General features: G+C 39.7%; 1 protein-coding gene across 1 annotated transcript; it reads left to right on the top strand.

Annotated features, from left to right (window-relative positions):
• Positions 1-245: 245 nt before the first annotated feature.
• On the top strand, positions 246-12,718 carry LOC134501713 (alcohol dehydrogenase 1-like). Its single transcript, XM_063309604.1, has 9 exons — positions 246-853; positions 5,268-5,369; positions 6,207-6,348; positions 8,210-8,297; positions 8,401-8,623; positions 9,330-9,590; positions 10,417-10,552; positions 11,103-11,241; positions 11,684-12,718. The coding sequence occupies exons 1-9, from the start codon at positions 836-838 to the stop codon at positions 11,706-11,708; spliced, it is 1,134 nt and encodes a 377-aa protein (XP_063165674.1). The 5' UTR covers positions 246-835; the 3' UTR covers positions 11,709-12,718.
• The last annotated feature ends 6,138 nt before the right edge of the window (positions 12,719-18,856 follow it).

Genomic DNA, 18,856 nt, shown 5'->3' on the forward strand with positions numbered 1-18,856 from the left:
ATCAATCTTAAGTATCCATAGATTAATGAGTAGGTTAAAATAAGTCAACCATGGATAAGCATGTCATGGAATTACAGCTTTTGTGTGGCCACCTTCTGTGAGCAGCCATTTAAAATTTTCCCTGGTGCTCCAAAGCAGTGAGGGAAATTTAGAGCTATAGTTTTGGGGGTAATTAGTATTGCATATGCTGGATATTTTGCTAAGGACCCATAAAAAAAGAAGTGGTCCTGGCTTTCCATTTATATTATTTGTCATATGAACTGTCATTCGTTTTAATAAATCTTTGCCTTGGCAAACACGTGTGATGGGTACAAAGCAAACCCAATAGCTATTCCTCAAGGACTAGTATTTCTCAATTGTGGTTCTATGATGTCTCCAAATCTATGGGATTAAAATAGCTGTCCAAATGCATCATGTGGTCTATATTTATCCTTCATGTAAGTAGTTTAAGCAAGAGAACATAGATCAAATGTGTGTGTTTTGCTTTGGTTTTTGCTGGTACATACTAGTCCTCAGTCAGAAACTTATTTGGTACTAAGCTCTGAGATGTGTGTGTTTTTAGAATCTATCTTCTGGGTCCAGATGGCAGTTATCTTTGGATGGCTACTCCAGAGGGAGATTATTTTAAGCAAAAATCTTGGAAGGCACTGAACTTTTTAGTACAGCTGCAAATGAACCCTCCTCTTCCACAGCTGACCTATCATAGATTAAACATTGTATGTGTTGTACTGGGTGGAGAAAAGTTGTTCGTGTATCTCTCAGAGCCAAAGTGACCAGGGAGAGAAGTCATTTATAGAAGAGTTTGGGCAGATTCTAAGCAGGGATCCTGGAATACATGGCGACTGCTGGGAAGGTAAGGAAGACTCTTTTTAAGGCTTAATCAAAACCTGCCTGAACAACATATATGAGTGGTTATTAGTCCACTTCTGAAATGAAAGAATGAAGTGTAGACACTGTTTCATAGAAATGAATGATGCATTCTGTGATTTCACTTGTGCTGATTCACTCTATACTCTGCAAAGATCAAGTTGTGAAGAACTATTCAACCCTTGTGAGTTCAAAAAGTAAACTTGCCTGATGAGTGAAAAATTGAGTGTTCTAGAGCATTGGGATGATTTTAAACTGTGTGTGAGAAACTGTATAGCCATTTGATTGCCTTTTAAAATCTGTATTCTTATCCTTCACCTGCACTATAAGCATAAAAATGCTGACACAATCTTTCTTGGGTTTACAGTACTAAGACTTAGTGCTGTCTATGGAGTACTTAACACACAGTATCTTCTACTATATATTGGATTACCTGTTCTAATCATTTCAAGATAGCATTGGAGATGTTGATTAGAGATGATGGGAGTCATGGTCCAACCTACAGTATCAGAATGGGGTACAAATCTGTGTTGTTTTGCTCTGTTGAAGAATTTTAAGGATGGGAGCAGGATCAGCATAACCTGTGGGCAAGTATTAGAACAAGATCAGTTGCCAAATGTGTTGTTAGGAGGTTTCACATTGAGAGTTTTAAATGTACCATGTCTGATTTAAACTGATAGTCTTTTCATTCGAAGTGTTTAATGTAAATATAGACAAACCGTTGCTCTTCACCATCCAGATCACCAACATGCTTTACCATACAGAAAACTAATTGAATCTCACAGCAGTTTGAGAGAAGTGTGCCAAGAGCAAACAAAAGAATTGCATTCTTTTGTGTGTGTGTGTGTGTGCATGCACGCGTGCTTTCAGTGTAATATCCAAAACAGTTTTCAGCCAGAAATCTCTGAATTTAGGGCTAATATTTCTCACTCTTGCAATCTCTTTCTGAGTATACATTGCAACTATAAACTGACCCCCTCCCCTTCCATGATGCTTATTTAGATTCTGAGGGGTTTCAACAGAGAGGAGAGTTTCTTTAGCTTAGCTTTCCCCCTGATATATCAGATTTCATGCAGGACTCTGTAATCAGTGGTGTAATCTAGAAACAGCTCTACAAGCCAATATAGATATGGGGAAAACTTTTCTTCTTTCTTTTGTTGTGTTTTGCATTTATGGTATGAGACTTCCAAGTAGCCTTCTTTACTTAGTAGGTAATAAATTATCGTAATAAATTTAAAATACCATGACTGACTTGCAAACTCTGCCAAATGCAAGAGAGAACTACTTTGCCTTATTAAATGCATTCCACAGATGGCCTCATTGAAGATAGTGCAGTTCAATAAAAATTTGCTATCGGGGAGAGAAACTACACAGAAAAATCTAAGCTTGGAGAGAATTTAACAGCCTAAAAAGTGTATTCAGGTGCATGCATTTATGGGAGCAAAGTGTTAGAGCTGTAGTCTAAAATACAGAAGCCTAGTGAAAACTTTGTCCTGAGTAAACATGCATAGGATTGCACTGCAAACTTTTTTTTCTGCAGTGGAAAAGGCGTTTCCCAAGTTTATTTAGTCTGATTAGCATGGAAAAGAAGAGCAACTCATCACGTTGTTTGGTAGATTTATATCCCCCATTTTCTCCAAGGGATCAAGGAGAATTACAAGCACAGCTCCCTTCACTTTATTCCTGCAATCCTATGAGAGAGGTTGAACTGAGAGACAGTAAGTGGCCCAAAGTTGCCCAGGCTAGGCTGGACTTGAACCTGGGTCTCCTGGTGCCACTCCAGCACTTCAACTACTCTAACACATCGTTGGCTGTCATTAGCCATTAGGGTGGGATCTGTTCCAAATTAAATGAATGCAGGCATTGTGGCGTTATCAGTTGTATCTTCCTGTTCATTTTCCTGCCTCTCCTCAGTACAGCTTGGGCCCACTTAAAATCAATAGATCCCATATCTTTTCAATCCATCCCTTGACTTTTAATATCAACAAACTGAAGTAGACGTCAAATTTGTATTCTAAGGAAAACTAAACAGCATTTTTAAGGGATGACAAACAACAATAATAAACAAAAGCTATCAGGTGTTTGGGCAGTTGGGAAAATACTGACTGTATCCTGATTATATGTGCACTTCGCGGCAAAGTTGTAAGTGGTGTAAAAGCTGTGGTAGATATAAACCAATGGTTTGGGTATGTGGTAACAAGATACAAAACAGGACAGCAAAACCGCAACTAAGGAAGCAAGACAGAGCCCTGCCATATGCCAAAATATTAGGACTCTGCTGCAAAGCACACCCATGTTGATTACAAACAGTGGGGAGACATCATCAATTGCAGGAAAGTCCAACTCCAGAAAGACAGGTTTATTTCAGTTCCTGCACTGCACAGCTGAGTGGAATCCTCTTCCAGGTACATCCCGCAATTGTGAGTGTTAGTCTTCTCTTTATCCCTCAGCAGCTATGTCTTAGTCCAATTTGGGGAGGTATGTCAGGCTGTCAACATGCAATAGCAGCCTCGGGCTTTCTTTTTTAACGTACTTCAAGGTTTAGCAATCTGGCTGCAAAATGGAAAGAAGGTATTAGAGCCTTCTCTGCAACTGCTTTGGCAGGTGCCTCCAAGCACATTCTACCCACACATGCAAACACCCAGTGTCTTTTGCCTATCCAACAAGATTGAGTAGGGCAAGCTCTGTCCAGGTCCAATCTCTTAGGGACTGTCAGCTACAAGGCTCGAGGAATCAAGCCTTCTCAATTGTAGCCCCTCTTCTTTAGAATAGTTTTCTTTCCAAGATCAGACTCTACCCACTCTGTTGAGTTTTACGAAAGCCATGACAAATTGGCTTTCACAGAAACCCCCGGAAGGAGACCTGGCTTGATTTGGGTGTGTTGGGATGTTTATTGTTCCTCAGTGGCCACAGTTTTCTTCTTTTTCTTCTTTGTTACTGATAATTGTGTGCTATTGAGCATACAAGCCCCAGTAAATAAACAAATGCATCCACCACAATGCAACCTGTTCAATCTACAGTTGAGGATGACAATATGGAGGAAAAGCAGGTTGAAGATTCAATGTGTTGGGAATGATTTTCAGGTCAAACTGATTATAATATAGTTAGGTTCAAGGTCTGCCCTGATCGGGAAACAAAACAACATAGTAACAAATTGAATGTATGGGTGCTTGAGGTGGGAGAATCCCACTTCATGTGTGATATTAAACCTAAAGGGCTTTGACAAAACCAGAGGTGTTACAATTTCAACCAGGCTAGAAATGGGACTTGGGAATAGTTGCTATGCACTGTACATCCTTTCTTGTTTATGCTATATATCCCTCTATGGTGTGTGCCTTTGAGTCAGTTTTTGACTCCTGGTGACAGTCTGGACAAGTCCCTGCAGTTTTCTTGGCAAAATTTCAGAAGTGGCTTGCCATTGCCTCCTTTCTAGAGCTAAGAGAGAGTGACTGGCCCCAGGTCACCCAGTTGGCTTTGTGCCTAAGGCGGACTAGAACTCACAGTCCCCCGGTTTCTAGCCTGGTGCCTTAACCACTACACCAGACTGGCTCCTAAGTAAATAAATGTGTATTACCTACCTACTTACCAACCAACCAATCTACCTCTGTCTGTCTGTCTATTATAGATATGCATGCACATAGTTAAAATTAACAAAACAATCTTTTGGAAATAGGAGGAAGTAGTATTTCCAGCTAGGGATGGGTACATATGTATGCCAGTTTTGATTTTTCTTAGTTTCTGCTTTTGCAAGTTCGATTAATTGATTTGAAGGGTATTTTTTTCCTAAGTACTTGCCTTCTTATATGTATGTGAACATGTTTTTTGTTAACATCTTTCCACAGATCTTTATTTGCAGTTTTGCCTATTCTAACATTTTTGCAAGCAACACCTCCTAATATAATGCAGACTTTCCCTGGTAACCTTTTTTTAAAATTGGTGAACCCATTACAAGTTTTAGAAAAGTTCTAAATTTGAATTAGTTTTTGATTTTTATATACATACAAAACTGTGAGAGGTAAGTTTCCAAAGGTATTACTGTGTTTTTTTTCTCCATCCCTCCTTCCATCTCTGGAGGGAGACATTGGCATATGGGAAGCTTCAGGGTGATTATTATGAATATTAAGCTGCAGTTGTTTGCACACTTAGCTGGAAGTAAACTCCATTTAACATTCTGCATAAATATGTCTAGGGATGTCCCCCACCACTACTTAAACCAGTGCTTCCCAAATTTCCCATGGTAAAACTGCCATAGCTTGTTGAAATAAACCCAAGAAGTACAACTGCCTTCCCTTCCTGGTTCAGCAATTCTGTCACTGCTGTGGTTTGGAGGAAAAGTAAAATATTCTGACAGTACTTTTGCACTTTTCTCTGACTTCTTTTGATGGTCCATATGTACATAGGTGATTAAATGTAAAGCTGCAGTCATCTGGGAACGGGGCAAAGCACTTTCGATTGAAGAGGTGGAAGTAGCACCACCAAAGAGCCATGAAATTCGAGTGAAGGTAAAAAAGGAGGACATCTCCTGAAGTGAATAAATTATTATTGTAATAAAATCTGCAAGTATCTTGAACCTAAACTATTCAGACTTGCTGGAAAGGCTAGTGAGACAACGGCTTAGGAAAACATAAATAACAAACAAGACTTGAACCAAAATGCTGCTGTCCAAAATGTTCCTGTTGATGGTTGCTCTACCAATCATCCAGTTCTTGTTCTATATTGCTGAGAGCTTCTTGAAGCCTGCCAGTACCTTCCTTTTGTGCATGGCTACAGGCCTGCTTGTTAAATAAGTTCTTGACAATGTGACATTATCAGTGGTCCATAGAGGGTCTTCCTCTGCAACAGCTGCTTTTCTGTTGAGATGATGGTGATAAGCAGAACTGTTGCATTCTGTAGAAAAAGAAAAGATTCAGATCACCAGATTTTGCATCAGCAGATATTCTGCATCCAGAATGAAGAAGGCAACTCTCAAGATCTGTGTGTGCTTTTCAGAACCAGTTTTTAATAAGTCTGCCATTAAAATTTTGGTAACACCAGAAACAAATTATATTGAAAAATGCAACACAGAACCCAATAAATCTGGTGTTATTTCTGTTGATCTTCAGGCAAGCATCACTAAAGCCCCCAAGTCTTCCTTCCTTCAGCTGTATAACTGCTGTGTGGTGTAAGTGGGAGGAGTGTCCTGTTTGAAGGCTTCCACAAGGCATCTGCTGTGCCACTGTGCAGAGAATGCTGGACTGGATAGGCTTTGGGTCTGATGCAGCACAGCTCCTCTCACCTTCTTAGGTGAAACTGGACCTAAGCAGAGCAAATACTGAAATGACATACTCTTATCTGCACAGATGGTAGCCACGGGGATCTGTCGGACAGATGATCATGTATGGAAAGGTGTTTTTCCAAACATAGACTACCCTGTTATTGGGGGCCATGAAGGAGCAGGCATTGTTGAAAGTGTTGGACCAGAAGTCACTTGTGTAAAACCAGGTAAGGATAAGACAGAGGAGCCATTCATATTGGACAGTACTAGGAGTTTCAGGCAATTTTGAAGAGGCATCTACATTTTGAAATATATAAAAGGGATCAGGTTCATAATAATAATAATAATAATTTATTAAACTTGTATGGCATCTGATTCTCAACAGCTCTTGGTGGCTCACAACAGTCAAGCAAAGACATTACAATCAAATCAATAAAAGATAAACGATTGCAAACATGATTAAATTATGCCAAGCAGAAAAAAATTCCCTATAACTTTCTTCTATCAGTTCTCATTCAATCTGATGAAACAGAATATGTTTTCAAATTTTCTTACAAACAATAAAAGATCGTTGGTCAATTCCCCATGTGTGGAGCACTTGTTTTGTCACAGCACAACTGTAAGCCTCTGCTCCTGATCAGAGTTATGCCAAAACAATGAAATATGCATTATGATGTCACAGTGCAATCTCTGCTCTTTTGTCCTTCTATTGTGATGTCACCAAAAGAAAATTAAGGGGTAGAGTTTGTGTTGTGACATAGTGATACAGATTTTGTCCCTTCTCCCCTTCCTGCAGATATCTGTGGAGGCAGCAAAGGGGTATAAGTTAATGTTCTGTTTTTCATTGTACAATCTTGTCTCCAGTAATCTGCAGCCTCCCTCACTTCTTTCATTTCAATTTAACTTCAAAGGAAGACATTAGAAGGAAACTTTCCCACACATATTTTTCAGTCTAGGAAGTGGCTACCAAGGAGGCTTCAGAATGATGGAAGACAATGATAACATCAGCAGTAGGACCTTCCTCCATTTCCAACAGTAATTTATTTTCCATTTTCTCTATGAGAGATAATATTTTTTACTAGTTTTAGTCCAAATTTAGTTGAAGTAAAACTTCAAGTTTACAAACACATTTAAAAGAACATATTTATTTGATGGTATGTGCTTTAAATTTTTTTCACATGGATTTCAAACCTTGCACAAGTGCAAGCATGGTACCTCTCTACTCTTAAAGGATGCTTTAGCAATGGCAACTCATGCCTAACCAGCTGAATCATCATAATACTCTGTGTGTGGGGCAACTAGAAGCTGCAGCTGATCCAAAATGAAGTGGCAAGATGCAGATGGGGCAACAGCACCTTTGCAAGCTAGCACTGGTTACCAGTAGGCTTTCAGGCCCAATCCAAAGGGCTGGTCATCACCTATACAGAGCCCCATATGGAGTAGCAGCAGGGTACATCATGCACTGCCTTGCCAAGAAGGTCCACTAAGAGTCCCTACCCATGGGGACATGGAGCAGATGAGAGGCCTTTTCTGCTGTAGCTTTCACACATTGGAACTCTGTTCCTGGAGGTCCATGTCCCCTGCCTTCATGGCATTTCAAAAAGTGGGCAAAATGGCTGTACTTTACCAGGTTTTTAACTCTAGCTGATTGCTAGAGGCATCAATCTTGGGGAGGTGTTTAGAGTTCCTATATTCTGAATTGTTTTACATTTTTAATCTGTTGTAACCCACCCAAAGTCTTCTGATAGGTGGGCTATAAAAACTGTAAATAAACAAAGAAACCACCTCATTTTTTTCCAAGCCTTCTCAGGAGCCTGGGAAAAAAAGTTGCAGCTACTTTAAAAAACACATTAACAGTTGACTTCTTAAAACAGCAGCATCTTTCTTCCAGGCCATTAAAAAAAACCTGAAAAAATATAAGCTGTTTTAAAGAATAGCAAAGAGGTGGTGACTTAAAATCTGAAATACATCTTAGGAATTATTTTCTGTGTGTACAGTCTTCATATTGATTTCTTGAACTTTTATTAGCAAATATGGGATTTTTAACACAAAAATATCACATTAGGACTGATGTTTTCTCCCTCCAAGGTGACAAAGTCATTCCTCTCTGTGTTCCTCAGTGTGGACAATGTGGCTGCTGCTTGAGTCCAAAAGCCAACTGCTGTCTCAAGTCCCAGTAAGTTTGTTGTACATATTACTCATTTGGGTTTTCTACTTACACTGACAATTTCTGACTGGTCCAGTTTATGATATACACTGATATGAATCTCCTCAAACAGCATTTATAAAGCTTTTCAAAATCTGATGCCAGATGAGACCAGCAGGTTCAGCTGCCGGGGGAAACAGGTTCATCACTTCCTGTGGACGAGCACCTTCTCTGAATACACTGTGATGCCTGAGGCATCCATTGTAAGAATTGATGATGATGCTCCTCTAGACAAAGTTTGCCTCTTTGGCTGTGGCTTTTCTACTGGCTATGGGGCTGCCATCAATTCTGCCAAGGTAAGAAGAACTTAATGCTTCCTGCATAGGTTGAAAGAAGAATTTCTCCCATTTCTGCTGGAGATGAACCTTTGGTTTGGTTTCATTTTGCTTTAGCCTGTTGTACAAATCTAGCTACTGTGATTTGGGTAATCGTGATCCATTGTGGTTGATTTAGCATATCATAGGTAAATAAGCCATGGGTTAACTTGATGTGTAATCCCAGTCTTTGGCTTGTTGGATTTTGGCTTAATATATTTTATGAATCCAATCATTAAGGTTTGTAAATCATGGTTTGTGGCTTAGTACAATGTAGTGGCAAACAATGGCTTAGTGTAACATGTAAACTCAGTCATGGGTCTAAATTCACAAGTGTTGCAAGGATATCATGTTGGAGAAAGCTACTTTAGACAAAAGTAATGCCAAAAGTCATTGCCAATTTATTTTCTGCACTCTCTCCAGTCCTAGGTTATACCTTTTCTTATATATGTATACCAACCTTCCTGTTATATTCCACTTGTTTATTTTGTGCTGTTGCCCCTTTTTCTTGAAACTAGAACTACTTTTATTGCAACCTGCTCAGTTTTGTCTCAGTGTCTGTCCTCTTGTCCTAGACTTTGCCAGTTCTCATGCCATCCCCACCCATCTAGCTCCTGATTTTGTTACATAAGTTTTGTCAGGGTACTGGATCTTCCAACACAAGATTCTTGTTCATGTGATTTTTCAGGTTGAGCCGGGTTCTACTTGTGCCATCTTTGGCTTAGGAGGCGTTGGTCTCTCTGTGATCATGGGTTGCAAAGCAGCTGGAGCATCCAGGATTATTGGCATTGACATCAACAAGGATAAATTTATGAAGGCCAAAGAATTAGGAGCCACTGAGTGCATCTGCCCCCAAGATTTTGAGAAGCCAATTCATGAGGTGCTTGTGCAGATGACTGGCCTTGGTGTGGACTATACATTTGAAGTGATTGGACGCATTGACACAGAAGTATGTGATTTGTCTTGGCATTAATCTCTTAGGTTCAGTTTTCAAGTTTGTAGCAGAAGGTTTATCCTTCAGAGATTAGGATAAACCTTCAAGCAGAGAATACTCTAGTGTCTTATAGTCACAAATTCTATATTTGGGGGGGATATTTGCAATAGTGATCTTTGCATTCTTTCTTCATCTTCTGGGAAAAAGTGCAATTGTTAAATATAAACCAGCACCTGCACGTTCACTTTGCTATCTTTGTTGCAGTATTTGTGAGACACATCTGGGTTTATGATGCCCTAGGCTACATGTGTATAAATGCCCTCCTCCTCTTCTTCTGTTAGCTTCCAGTTCTAGGCCTACTTCCTCTCACTCTTCTACCCAGTGGGAGAGGACAAATGAGCAAACTGATATATTGGTTGGTCCTTGCAGTTACAATTATATATTGCCCATATTTTGACACTAGGTAAAAGAAAGAAGTGGGGAGGAAGAGGTACCTTCTTCCAGCAAGAAAGAGAGCCAACAACCAGACTCCCTCTGGGCCCACACATCTCCTCAAGGCACATCAGGAATTGGTGCCACTGAGTCTCGTGCCATGACACTTCTATCATCATCACCTCTGCCTTCAGTTGTCTGAATGGAACTATTGTCCATCTTTAATTCCTATTTCAGAATGCTGAGTCAGATGTATTAAGGTTTCGGACCTCCTGTTCACTCTTGGATGTTCCCTTCTTTTATAAGCAATGCCTCTAGGACTATGTACAAGCTATCCTTGGAAAACTTAGACAACAGTCTCCTTGTTCACTTCAATTGTTTTGCTTGTTTTTCTTTGTTTTTCAAATAGGTCAGTGCCCTTGCATCTTCCCATGTGGGTCATGGGACTTGTGTGCTGGTGGGGGCACCTCCTGCAAGATCACAGCTTTCTTTTGATCCTGCTCTCCTGCTCACAGGAAGGAAACTAATAGGCTGTTTGATTGGAGGTGCGCATTGGCTAATGTGGGTCATAAGATACTTCTAGCAAGAATGTGCATGTGATTCATTTCTTGAAATAAGTTGTATAATTTCAGATTGGTCCAGCTTGGTATAAAGTTGCCTTGACTCTTCTAAGGAAACGTATCTACTATCCACTTAATTTCAGCCTCCAAATCATCTCCATCTCCCATTGTTGAATTTGAGCAGACAGCAGGGGCTCTGGTTGGGAAATGTGGTTTTAGTCAAGATTCTCAATATCATAAGTGTAATTAGCTACAAGTTTCTTGGGAAGTGACATTATAATAAAGAATAAAGAATAAACACTAGCCCCATCCTTTACTAGTATAACAGCATCATCGTTGTAAGTATTATGATATAATTTGAGAATAGACATATAGATCAGCTTTCACCAGCCTGATGCTCTCCAATTGCATCATTATAACTCACAGTATTTTGAAGGATTATCAGCCCAGAGAAAGCTGGTGTAGATACAGTCCTTTTATACAAAGGAATGAATAGCTTACCCAGTATTCATGTTTGTTTTCTTTTAAATCCCAGGTTGGAAGTTAAAAGATGCTCTCCCTAAACTTGTTTCTGATTACATGAAAAATAAATTTAATACAGATGCACTAATATCTCATGTATTGCCTTTCGAGAAGATCAGTGAAGGATTTGAGCTTTTACTCTCTGGAAAAAGGTAAGGTTGTGTCAGCCTATTAAAGGTTATCACATTTTATTTCTCTTATTTTGTCACAGTTTTCTTCCAAAGATTTCATGCTGGCACATTTTCATTCTTATTAACTGACCTCTAGAGTAAATGAGGCTGGGAAGTAGTGATGACGCAAGGATAACCTGTGAACTTCATAGCTATGTAGGAATTTGAGCCCACTTATCTTTGATCAAAAGATCAATGTCACTTTCCAGTCAAAAGAATTTGAATTTTACTGATAAAAAACAAGGAGTTTTCAAATGCTTTGGAAATGTCAAGATTGGGTTTGACCAAATCAATATAAATAGAGGATGGAACCACTGGAAATAGAGACAGGGTTATTGCAACATCATCTTAATGTACATTAGATATTGCTACAGAGGCCTTACAAATATGTTAATTGTCCTCTTTCTTTCTTTCTTTCTTTCAGCATTCGCTGCATTTTGCTGTTTTAAAACTATTATTTGTTTAAGCCATCTTATAGATCTTTTGCATTCCTGTGCAATTTTAATAGCATTTCAGTTAATACAACCATTTAATCTGTGCTAAAATCATTTATAATCAGTTATATTGGAAGCAAATATAGGAAGCCATTTAATTTATAAGTTGATGTCAAGAAATGCTTTCAGTATGCTATTAAGGCCAGCTGATCTCAAAGCTGATCCCACCGCCATTGCAGAGCCCCATCCAGCTTTGCAAAGAATGCAAGATATGTTTACAGTTTGGCCAGATTCAATGAAAAAGCAAAACATGGAATCTTGCAAGTGCTTAGATTGAAATTTCCTATTGTGACAAACAAATGGAAACATTGATTGTATTATGTTGCAATAATAAATGGAACCATGGGCCCATTTTGAATGGTAGACATATCTACCGCATATTGGTTAACCCACTATTAATTGCAAACAGGGAACAAATGAGATTGTTTTTTGCTACTTTGGTAGCTGGCATGCCACCAAGATCATCTGGCACAGGTTCTATGACATATCTCAAATATGTGTGAACTTTAATTGCCAAATCCATACTTGAGACAATCCTCTTGTTAGGTCAACACCACTCCCACCACTGTCCTTTGGAAGCACATTCCCCCAAAGTTTGGACAGCCCCAACCCTGTTGTCTTTCAGGAAAGCTTTAAAACAGGCTTTTCCAACAGACCATGGTGCAGGATGACTTGTGTCCACAAATCAAGTATGCAATGTTTAGATTATTTTGGTATTTCCTTGAGGTGCTTCACTGTTCTTCCATTTTTTTAACTGGTTCTTCTTTGTTTGGTATGATGATAGGTTGGTTTTGGACTTTAAAAAAAAACTGTATGCCACCTTGAATTCCTTTGTGATTAGGCAGCTTATAAATTGAATGAACGCATGAATGAAGAAATAAAGGAATAAAAACAATATGTTCCAAATTCTGCACGCATTTCTGTGGCATTTTGGTTGGTCATAATAAAGGCATTGATAAATTACAGACTTTGCCATTTATTTCTCCTGTGGCCTAGGATGGCTGATTTTTTTTTATTTAACCAGGAGGCAAGATTAAGCTGACAATGTCAACAATTTGCAATATATAATGTACAGTGGCTAATGCTAATTAAAATTAAGAATAAGAATAAGCAATAGGAATAGATTATATCACAAAGGATGGATTTTTTTTCTTTAGAACAATAATTTTTGCTTTGGCAAAAATTTGGATCAGATCATGTTTCAATGTTGAATATATTTGGAACGATATGGTACTCTATCTTTAAAAACTGTTGCTTACTGCATGACAGCTGTTCATCATCAGGTTTTATCTTTGAACATTAAAGAAGAACGCTGCTCAAATATATGTTTGCACATGTAAAAAATCAGGCAGGAGGTCGTGCAGATAGGCATTGTTCTCAAAAAATCGTATTGTACAATTAAATGACAACAGATGGAATTCAGATAAGGCCAGTCCATGACCACCTCCAGCCTGGGGCGTCCATTATCATCAGTCAGCATCTGAACAGCCCTTGGGGGGAAGTCTAATTATTGTGTGGTATGCAGGCAAAATTAGCTCAAAAAATCTAGAAAAACAGAAAACAATGCCTCTGGCAAAGAAAAAAGAAAAAAAAAGATTAAAATCAAAGATCTGCATCCCAAACTATCCCTGTCCTTTTAAATAGATGTTGCTTTGGGTTCTGGACTTGATTTTAAACTGGCACACAGTAAGCCTTCCTGGAACAATTTTGATAAACCTCTCTAAACTCAGCAAGCACTCCCACTCTTGTTTGCTTGCCTGAGAAAAATCTGATCTTGCTATGTGTTAGGCACATTTCCAGTGCTGTCAGCTACTTCAGGCAGTTATCAAATCTGCTTCCTATTCTGTATGCTTTGTATGTTTTGACACTGGAACACAACAGAGGTGCAGATCAGAGGGGAAGTGAACTCAGTGGGTTGCTGGGTGGACATTGCAGTCCCTGAAGATGTTTTTTTGACTCAAGTCTTATGGAGCCACCCCTGGAGTTAGAATTAACAAGAATTAATTCCAAGGAGAGGGTAGACTTTCAGTGTTCTGGAAGGATTTAGTTTTGAACATTGCTAAATCAATTGTTCTAGAAGTGAGAAGCTGCTCTGGCTTTGCAAACATCTTTACAATTACTTTGCACCACTAGCAAATACTGGCATTTACTCTCCCTGCGTATGACATCTCAGTCCAAGTGGTCAGCACACTGAGGCTCTCATGCCCATCCATTTCTGCTTCAGAGGTGCCAACCAGTGGTAGAGCCATCTGTTGGGACTAACCCCTGCCTCTGTTTGCCTTCCTAGCCAAAGTGGGGAATTTCAAAGGGCTAAGATTATTCTTGCTCTCTGCCTGAAGTCATAGTGGAGCCAGAGTTAGGATGGATCTTTGTATTATATTAAATATAATGTGGCCATCTAAAACTGTCGTCTTGTTTTTCCTCAATATTAACAAAATGAACCTAAAGAGCAGGCCATTTGCAGGCTCCTGCAAAACAAACAAAACAATGCAAAACAAAACAAAACAATAACAGTAATTCTGGGAGTTGAAGTCCACACCTCTTAAAGGTGCCAAGGTTGAGAAGCACTGGCCTAGGCTGCGGCTCCTCCTGTCTCACAGCCCATTACACTAAATCCCCATGCCTTGCCTTTGCTTTCCCAGTTGTTGGCACACATAAATGCCTTCATACCCCCTTTCTGCATATCTCCTTTGATACTAACACAGACCCTTTCTTTTTTCCTTTTTCCCCTTTATGGTATCATCGTAGCTCCAATGCTAAAATGATCAAAATAACAGGGAATAGGTCGTTCTTTCATTTTTACATTCCTTTTTGAGTCCATAAAACTTTATAGCAAGGAAGAACTGATAATTCAGCTTCATCTTAACAAAGTAACAACATTCCTATGTTGCAGCTTAAAGATGGGAAAAATGAAGGGAAGGGAAGGGAAACTTTGCAGGGACTGGGAAAGCAAGGGGAGCAGGCTTCACCCAGTCTGGGCAGAAACAAAGAATCTCCACTAGGAAATGTAAGGTTTGAATGCAGCATGAGCTTCTAGGGTTGAGGAGAGTTCATTGATTAATGGGCCATTGTTGGATCCATTACAGATTATATTTGTCCTAACAACCAGGAAACACACTGAGACAAGGAACTGGTCTCTAATATTTATTGCTAGTACTTAACAGGAATCCTAACAAACTGAAGAAGCATGGGAAAACCCAGACATATAACCCCCAAGGGTTAAGATGGTCCCGATCTGTGTCTCTTTGAATGGCTGAACAATTCATCAGTGCTACACATGCGCTTGACAGTCTGGATGGGAGCCCCCTGCTCGCCATCCTTACTCATGACAATATTAAAAACAAAAACACACAACAGTAACTGCCAACCAGCAGAAAACACAGTAGACTGGCAGCCCAGGACAAAATGGCAGTCCAGGAAAGAAAACAACTGCCGGAGGGGACATGAAGTGACAAGCTCCGCAGCCAATCAGAGCCAAGGCTCCAATTAGAACAGAAAAAAACTCTCGGAACCATCTGCTCTGCAGGACTGAAGATAGTTTGGGTCAGAAAGCAGCAGTTTTGAACGGAAGCTTGAAAAACCGCATTGCGTGCATTTGCAATGGATTGGGAGTGGGAGAAGGAGGATGTCACCTGTTCCTGCACTCAGGAAGAGGTGCTCAGGAAATGGTGGCTGGCCTTGGTCATGGGCCAAGCAGAAAGTGTGGATATACTAATGGACTCTGCACCAGTTCAGAGTAATCTCTGAGTCTCTATGACCTCAAGCCGTTTTCTGTGTTCAGGAAGAGAACCAGTTTATTTCTGGCTCAGGTGCAATACGTTTGAAAGTATAATAAAACTTGCCTTTTCTTTGACATATGCTTGGGAACTTACAGAAAGCCTGTTTCCCCCATTTGCAAAAATTCTTGCCTCACTTTCCCTGCTGGCTTCTGTGCTTCAGCTGCCCCAGTAGGTCTTTCAAGGAGAAAGATGACTTGATGGCTTTTTAGCTCCTCCTCATAGGAACTGCCCAGACTTTCTGCATACAATTGGAAAATGCATATATGAAATAAAGATCTACAGAGGATAAGGGACTCCTTTTTGAAAGGAGCAGTTCAGGACAGAGCAGTGATGCTTTATGTTCTATTCTAAGCATTTCAAGGTCAATGAAAGAGAAGAAAATCATACATAATCTTTAAATTATAGTTCAGGCCAGGACGCAGTTAAATATAATTTAAAAGAAAAATGCATAAAACTGTATTACTTCATATTATTATTCACCTTATATTTAGTAAATTTCCCCTTCTATCACTTTGATAATTATAATATCAAAGGGATAATATTATCCCTAAAAGTCATTTCTGGATGGAAATGGCTTTTAGGGACACTCAAAAGCTTCAGGGGCTTCACGTGGTCCTAGGGCACACCATGATATGTGTCACTGATATCCAGACAGAAATGTTCCTATTTTTATTATAGTGAGGTAATAAACCATGCAAAGCAGAAACCTCCAAATTTGGGAGGCCAGCTGACACATTCTGAAGTTTGAGACAGGGTCACAGATACGATTCCAAATCAGGAGTACGGAAAGTGCTGCCTCAAGTCGCACCCCTCTCCTAGTCTCCTGCTTGCACCCACTTGCCCCACATTTTCCACCTGCATTGATGCTGCATTTCATATCCTTTCCCCATCACTTGGCCCTCCACTGTTTCTCTCCCTCTCTGTCCCTTTCACCTTGGCTTCTCTACGTTTTCTCAAACCAGCACCTTTCTGTCTGTCCTATCTGCTTTCTGCCTCTTCCCTCTATGGAGTCCCTGGTGCTCCCTAAGCTTGGTTGTTTGTTTGCAGACGTTTCATTACCTGACTGGGTAACTTCATCAGTGCTACTGAGTGTGGGGTTTCCACACCAACTTGCATACAAGTCCACACATCTTGAAGTTGCCAAGGTTGAGAAACAGTGATCTAAGGCAATAAAAGTGGATTCTTAATTGCAAAGCACAACATGTTCCTCTCAACCCAGATTCTGTTTCAACTTTCAATTAGCAGGACATACTTGATAGGGCTTGGAAATACGTAATTCAATCCGCAAACCGAGGACTAATGCATTTTATTCTGTTCCACATCTGGAGTTTATTTACTTCGTTGCAAGTATATGGATCTGGATCTGGCTGGAGGAAGTTCAGTTTTAACTCCAAGCCCTTTTGTCTGAAAACAATTCATTCTCCTTCAATAGACACACAAAACTCTCACACATAAGGTGGTGGTTGTTAGTTTAGACTTCCCCCAGTCCACACAGAATGGTCCTGATTCAGGTTATGCCATCATGCAATTACCAGTTGCAGGGTGCATAAAATGAAATGCACTTATCCAGTTTAGCCCTGAGCAGGAAGAAGGGAGGGTCTGAGTTTAAACTGCCAAATTACATCCCCACAAACATACTCATCTCCCCGCCACCCAAATTTTTTCTCAGAACTCAAAATAGTATAAAATTCAGATACATAAACAGACACAATCACAAACACACCATGCATGGGGAAATATTGGGGAAACCTACTGGGGATTTTAAGCTGCCACTTCTCAACTTACAGAAGCAAATGCCATGATGTCCTCTTAGTGGCATTTATTCACTAGTAGATATATAATAATTAGAGCCTCATGTGGTGCAGAGTGGTAGGCTGCAGTATTGCAACTGAAACTCTCCCCACAACCTGAGTTCGATCCCAGCGGAAGATGGATTCTCTCTCGGGTAGCCGGCTCAGGTCAACTCAGCCTTCCATCCTTCTGAGGTCGGTAAAATAAGTACCCAGCTTGCTGGGGAAGGTGATGACTGAGGAAGGCAATGGCAAACCACCCTGCTACAGCCTGCCAAGAAAACGTCATGAAAGCAGTGTCCCCCCAAAGGGTCAGACATGACTCGGTGCTTGCGCAGGGGACCTTTCACCTTTCACATATAATAATTATATTGGAAAGCTTTTAGATTTTAACTTCAGGCACTCTGCATGCAGATATACTTTGCATTTAGTAGTATCTTACTGTAAATAGATACTTGCATTAAAGCGTTTTCATACAAAAACCTCACACATGTAGCCTATTTTAACTTGGCTCTCAAGAGCTTATTTTGCTGCTTGCTATGGCAGAACAGTCTTTTGACAACCATGGGTTCTTGTTATCTGAACTGAGAAACATACATACTTTCTAAAGTAAAATTTTTGGCTGAGCCAACAATAATCTCATAGTCTAAATATTTGGTGGAATGTCCTGGTGGAGTGTTGTTTCCATCAAAGACAAAAAACGTTACAAATGATCTTGCATTTATTCTTTGAAACCATAAACAAAACAGAAAGTTAAACAATTGATGTGATATTTTAAAAGAATACAATCAGTAATAGGAAGGTTTCATAACAACTGATCTGCAAATAAATGAGCTACACACTGTCATCATAAGTACCATTGAAATCAAGTTTGTCCCATATTATAGGACCAGCTAAAAGATCCATATCAGCACTGACAAATGGAAACTGAGTTTTCAATAGCTGGCTTATACATTGCATTAAGTCACGATTCTCTTAAATCGAAAATGGCTGGGTTCACACACTATATTAACGCACAAGCCACAATGCTTGGATTTACACAGCATCCTAAGCCCAAAATAAACAAGATGCCTTATGGCCCAGTATGATGTGAACTTGTACACTGAAATGTAACTCAGCATATATAAACCACTTTTCCAGAGAGCTATGATTCAAAGCTGTTCACCAAACTTGCATGCAGACTAAAAATTCTTTTCTTTCCCCATCTTTGAAAGTTCTTCCTGCAGATGGTCCGAACGGTCTAAACTTCTCCATTACAATGGCCAGCTAATCAGAATTTGTTTTATTTGTTAGTTTATAGGCCTACAATATCCACACTTTGCATGCACTAGGAAGAGAAAAAGCTTTAGCTTGAAGGCTAAAATTTGACTATAAGGTATAAAAAGATCCTCTTTTCTGTTGCATCTGTTATGAGATTGTCACAAATATTGGTTGATACCTGGCAACAAGCAAAGCCGTTAGCAAGACATGCAATCTATTTGCTACTAGGACAGTGCTGCCTTATTCTATTTGCATACATGTTACCATGAATATA

This window comes from Candoia aspera, chromosome 8 (assembly GCF_035149785.1).
Source record: "Candoia aspera isolate rCanAsp1 chromosome 8, rCanAsp1.hap2, whole genome shotgun sequence".
Classification (NCBI taxonomy): domain Eukaryota; kingdom Metazoa; phylum Chordata; class Lepidosauria; order Squamata; family Boidae; genus Candoia; species Candoia aspera.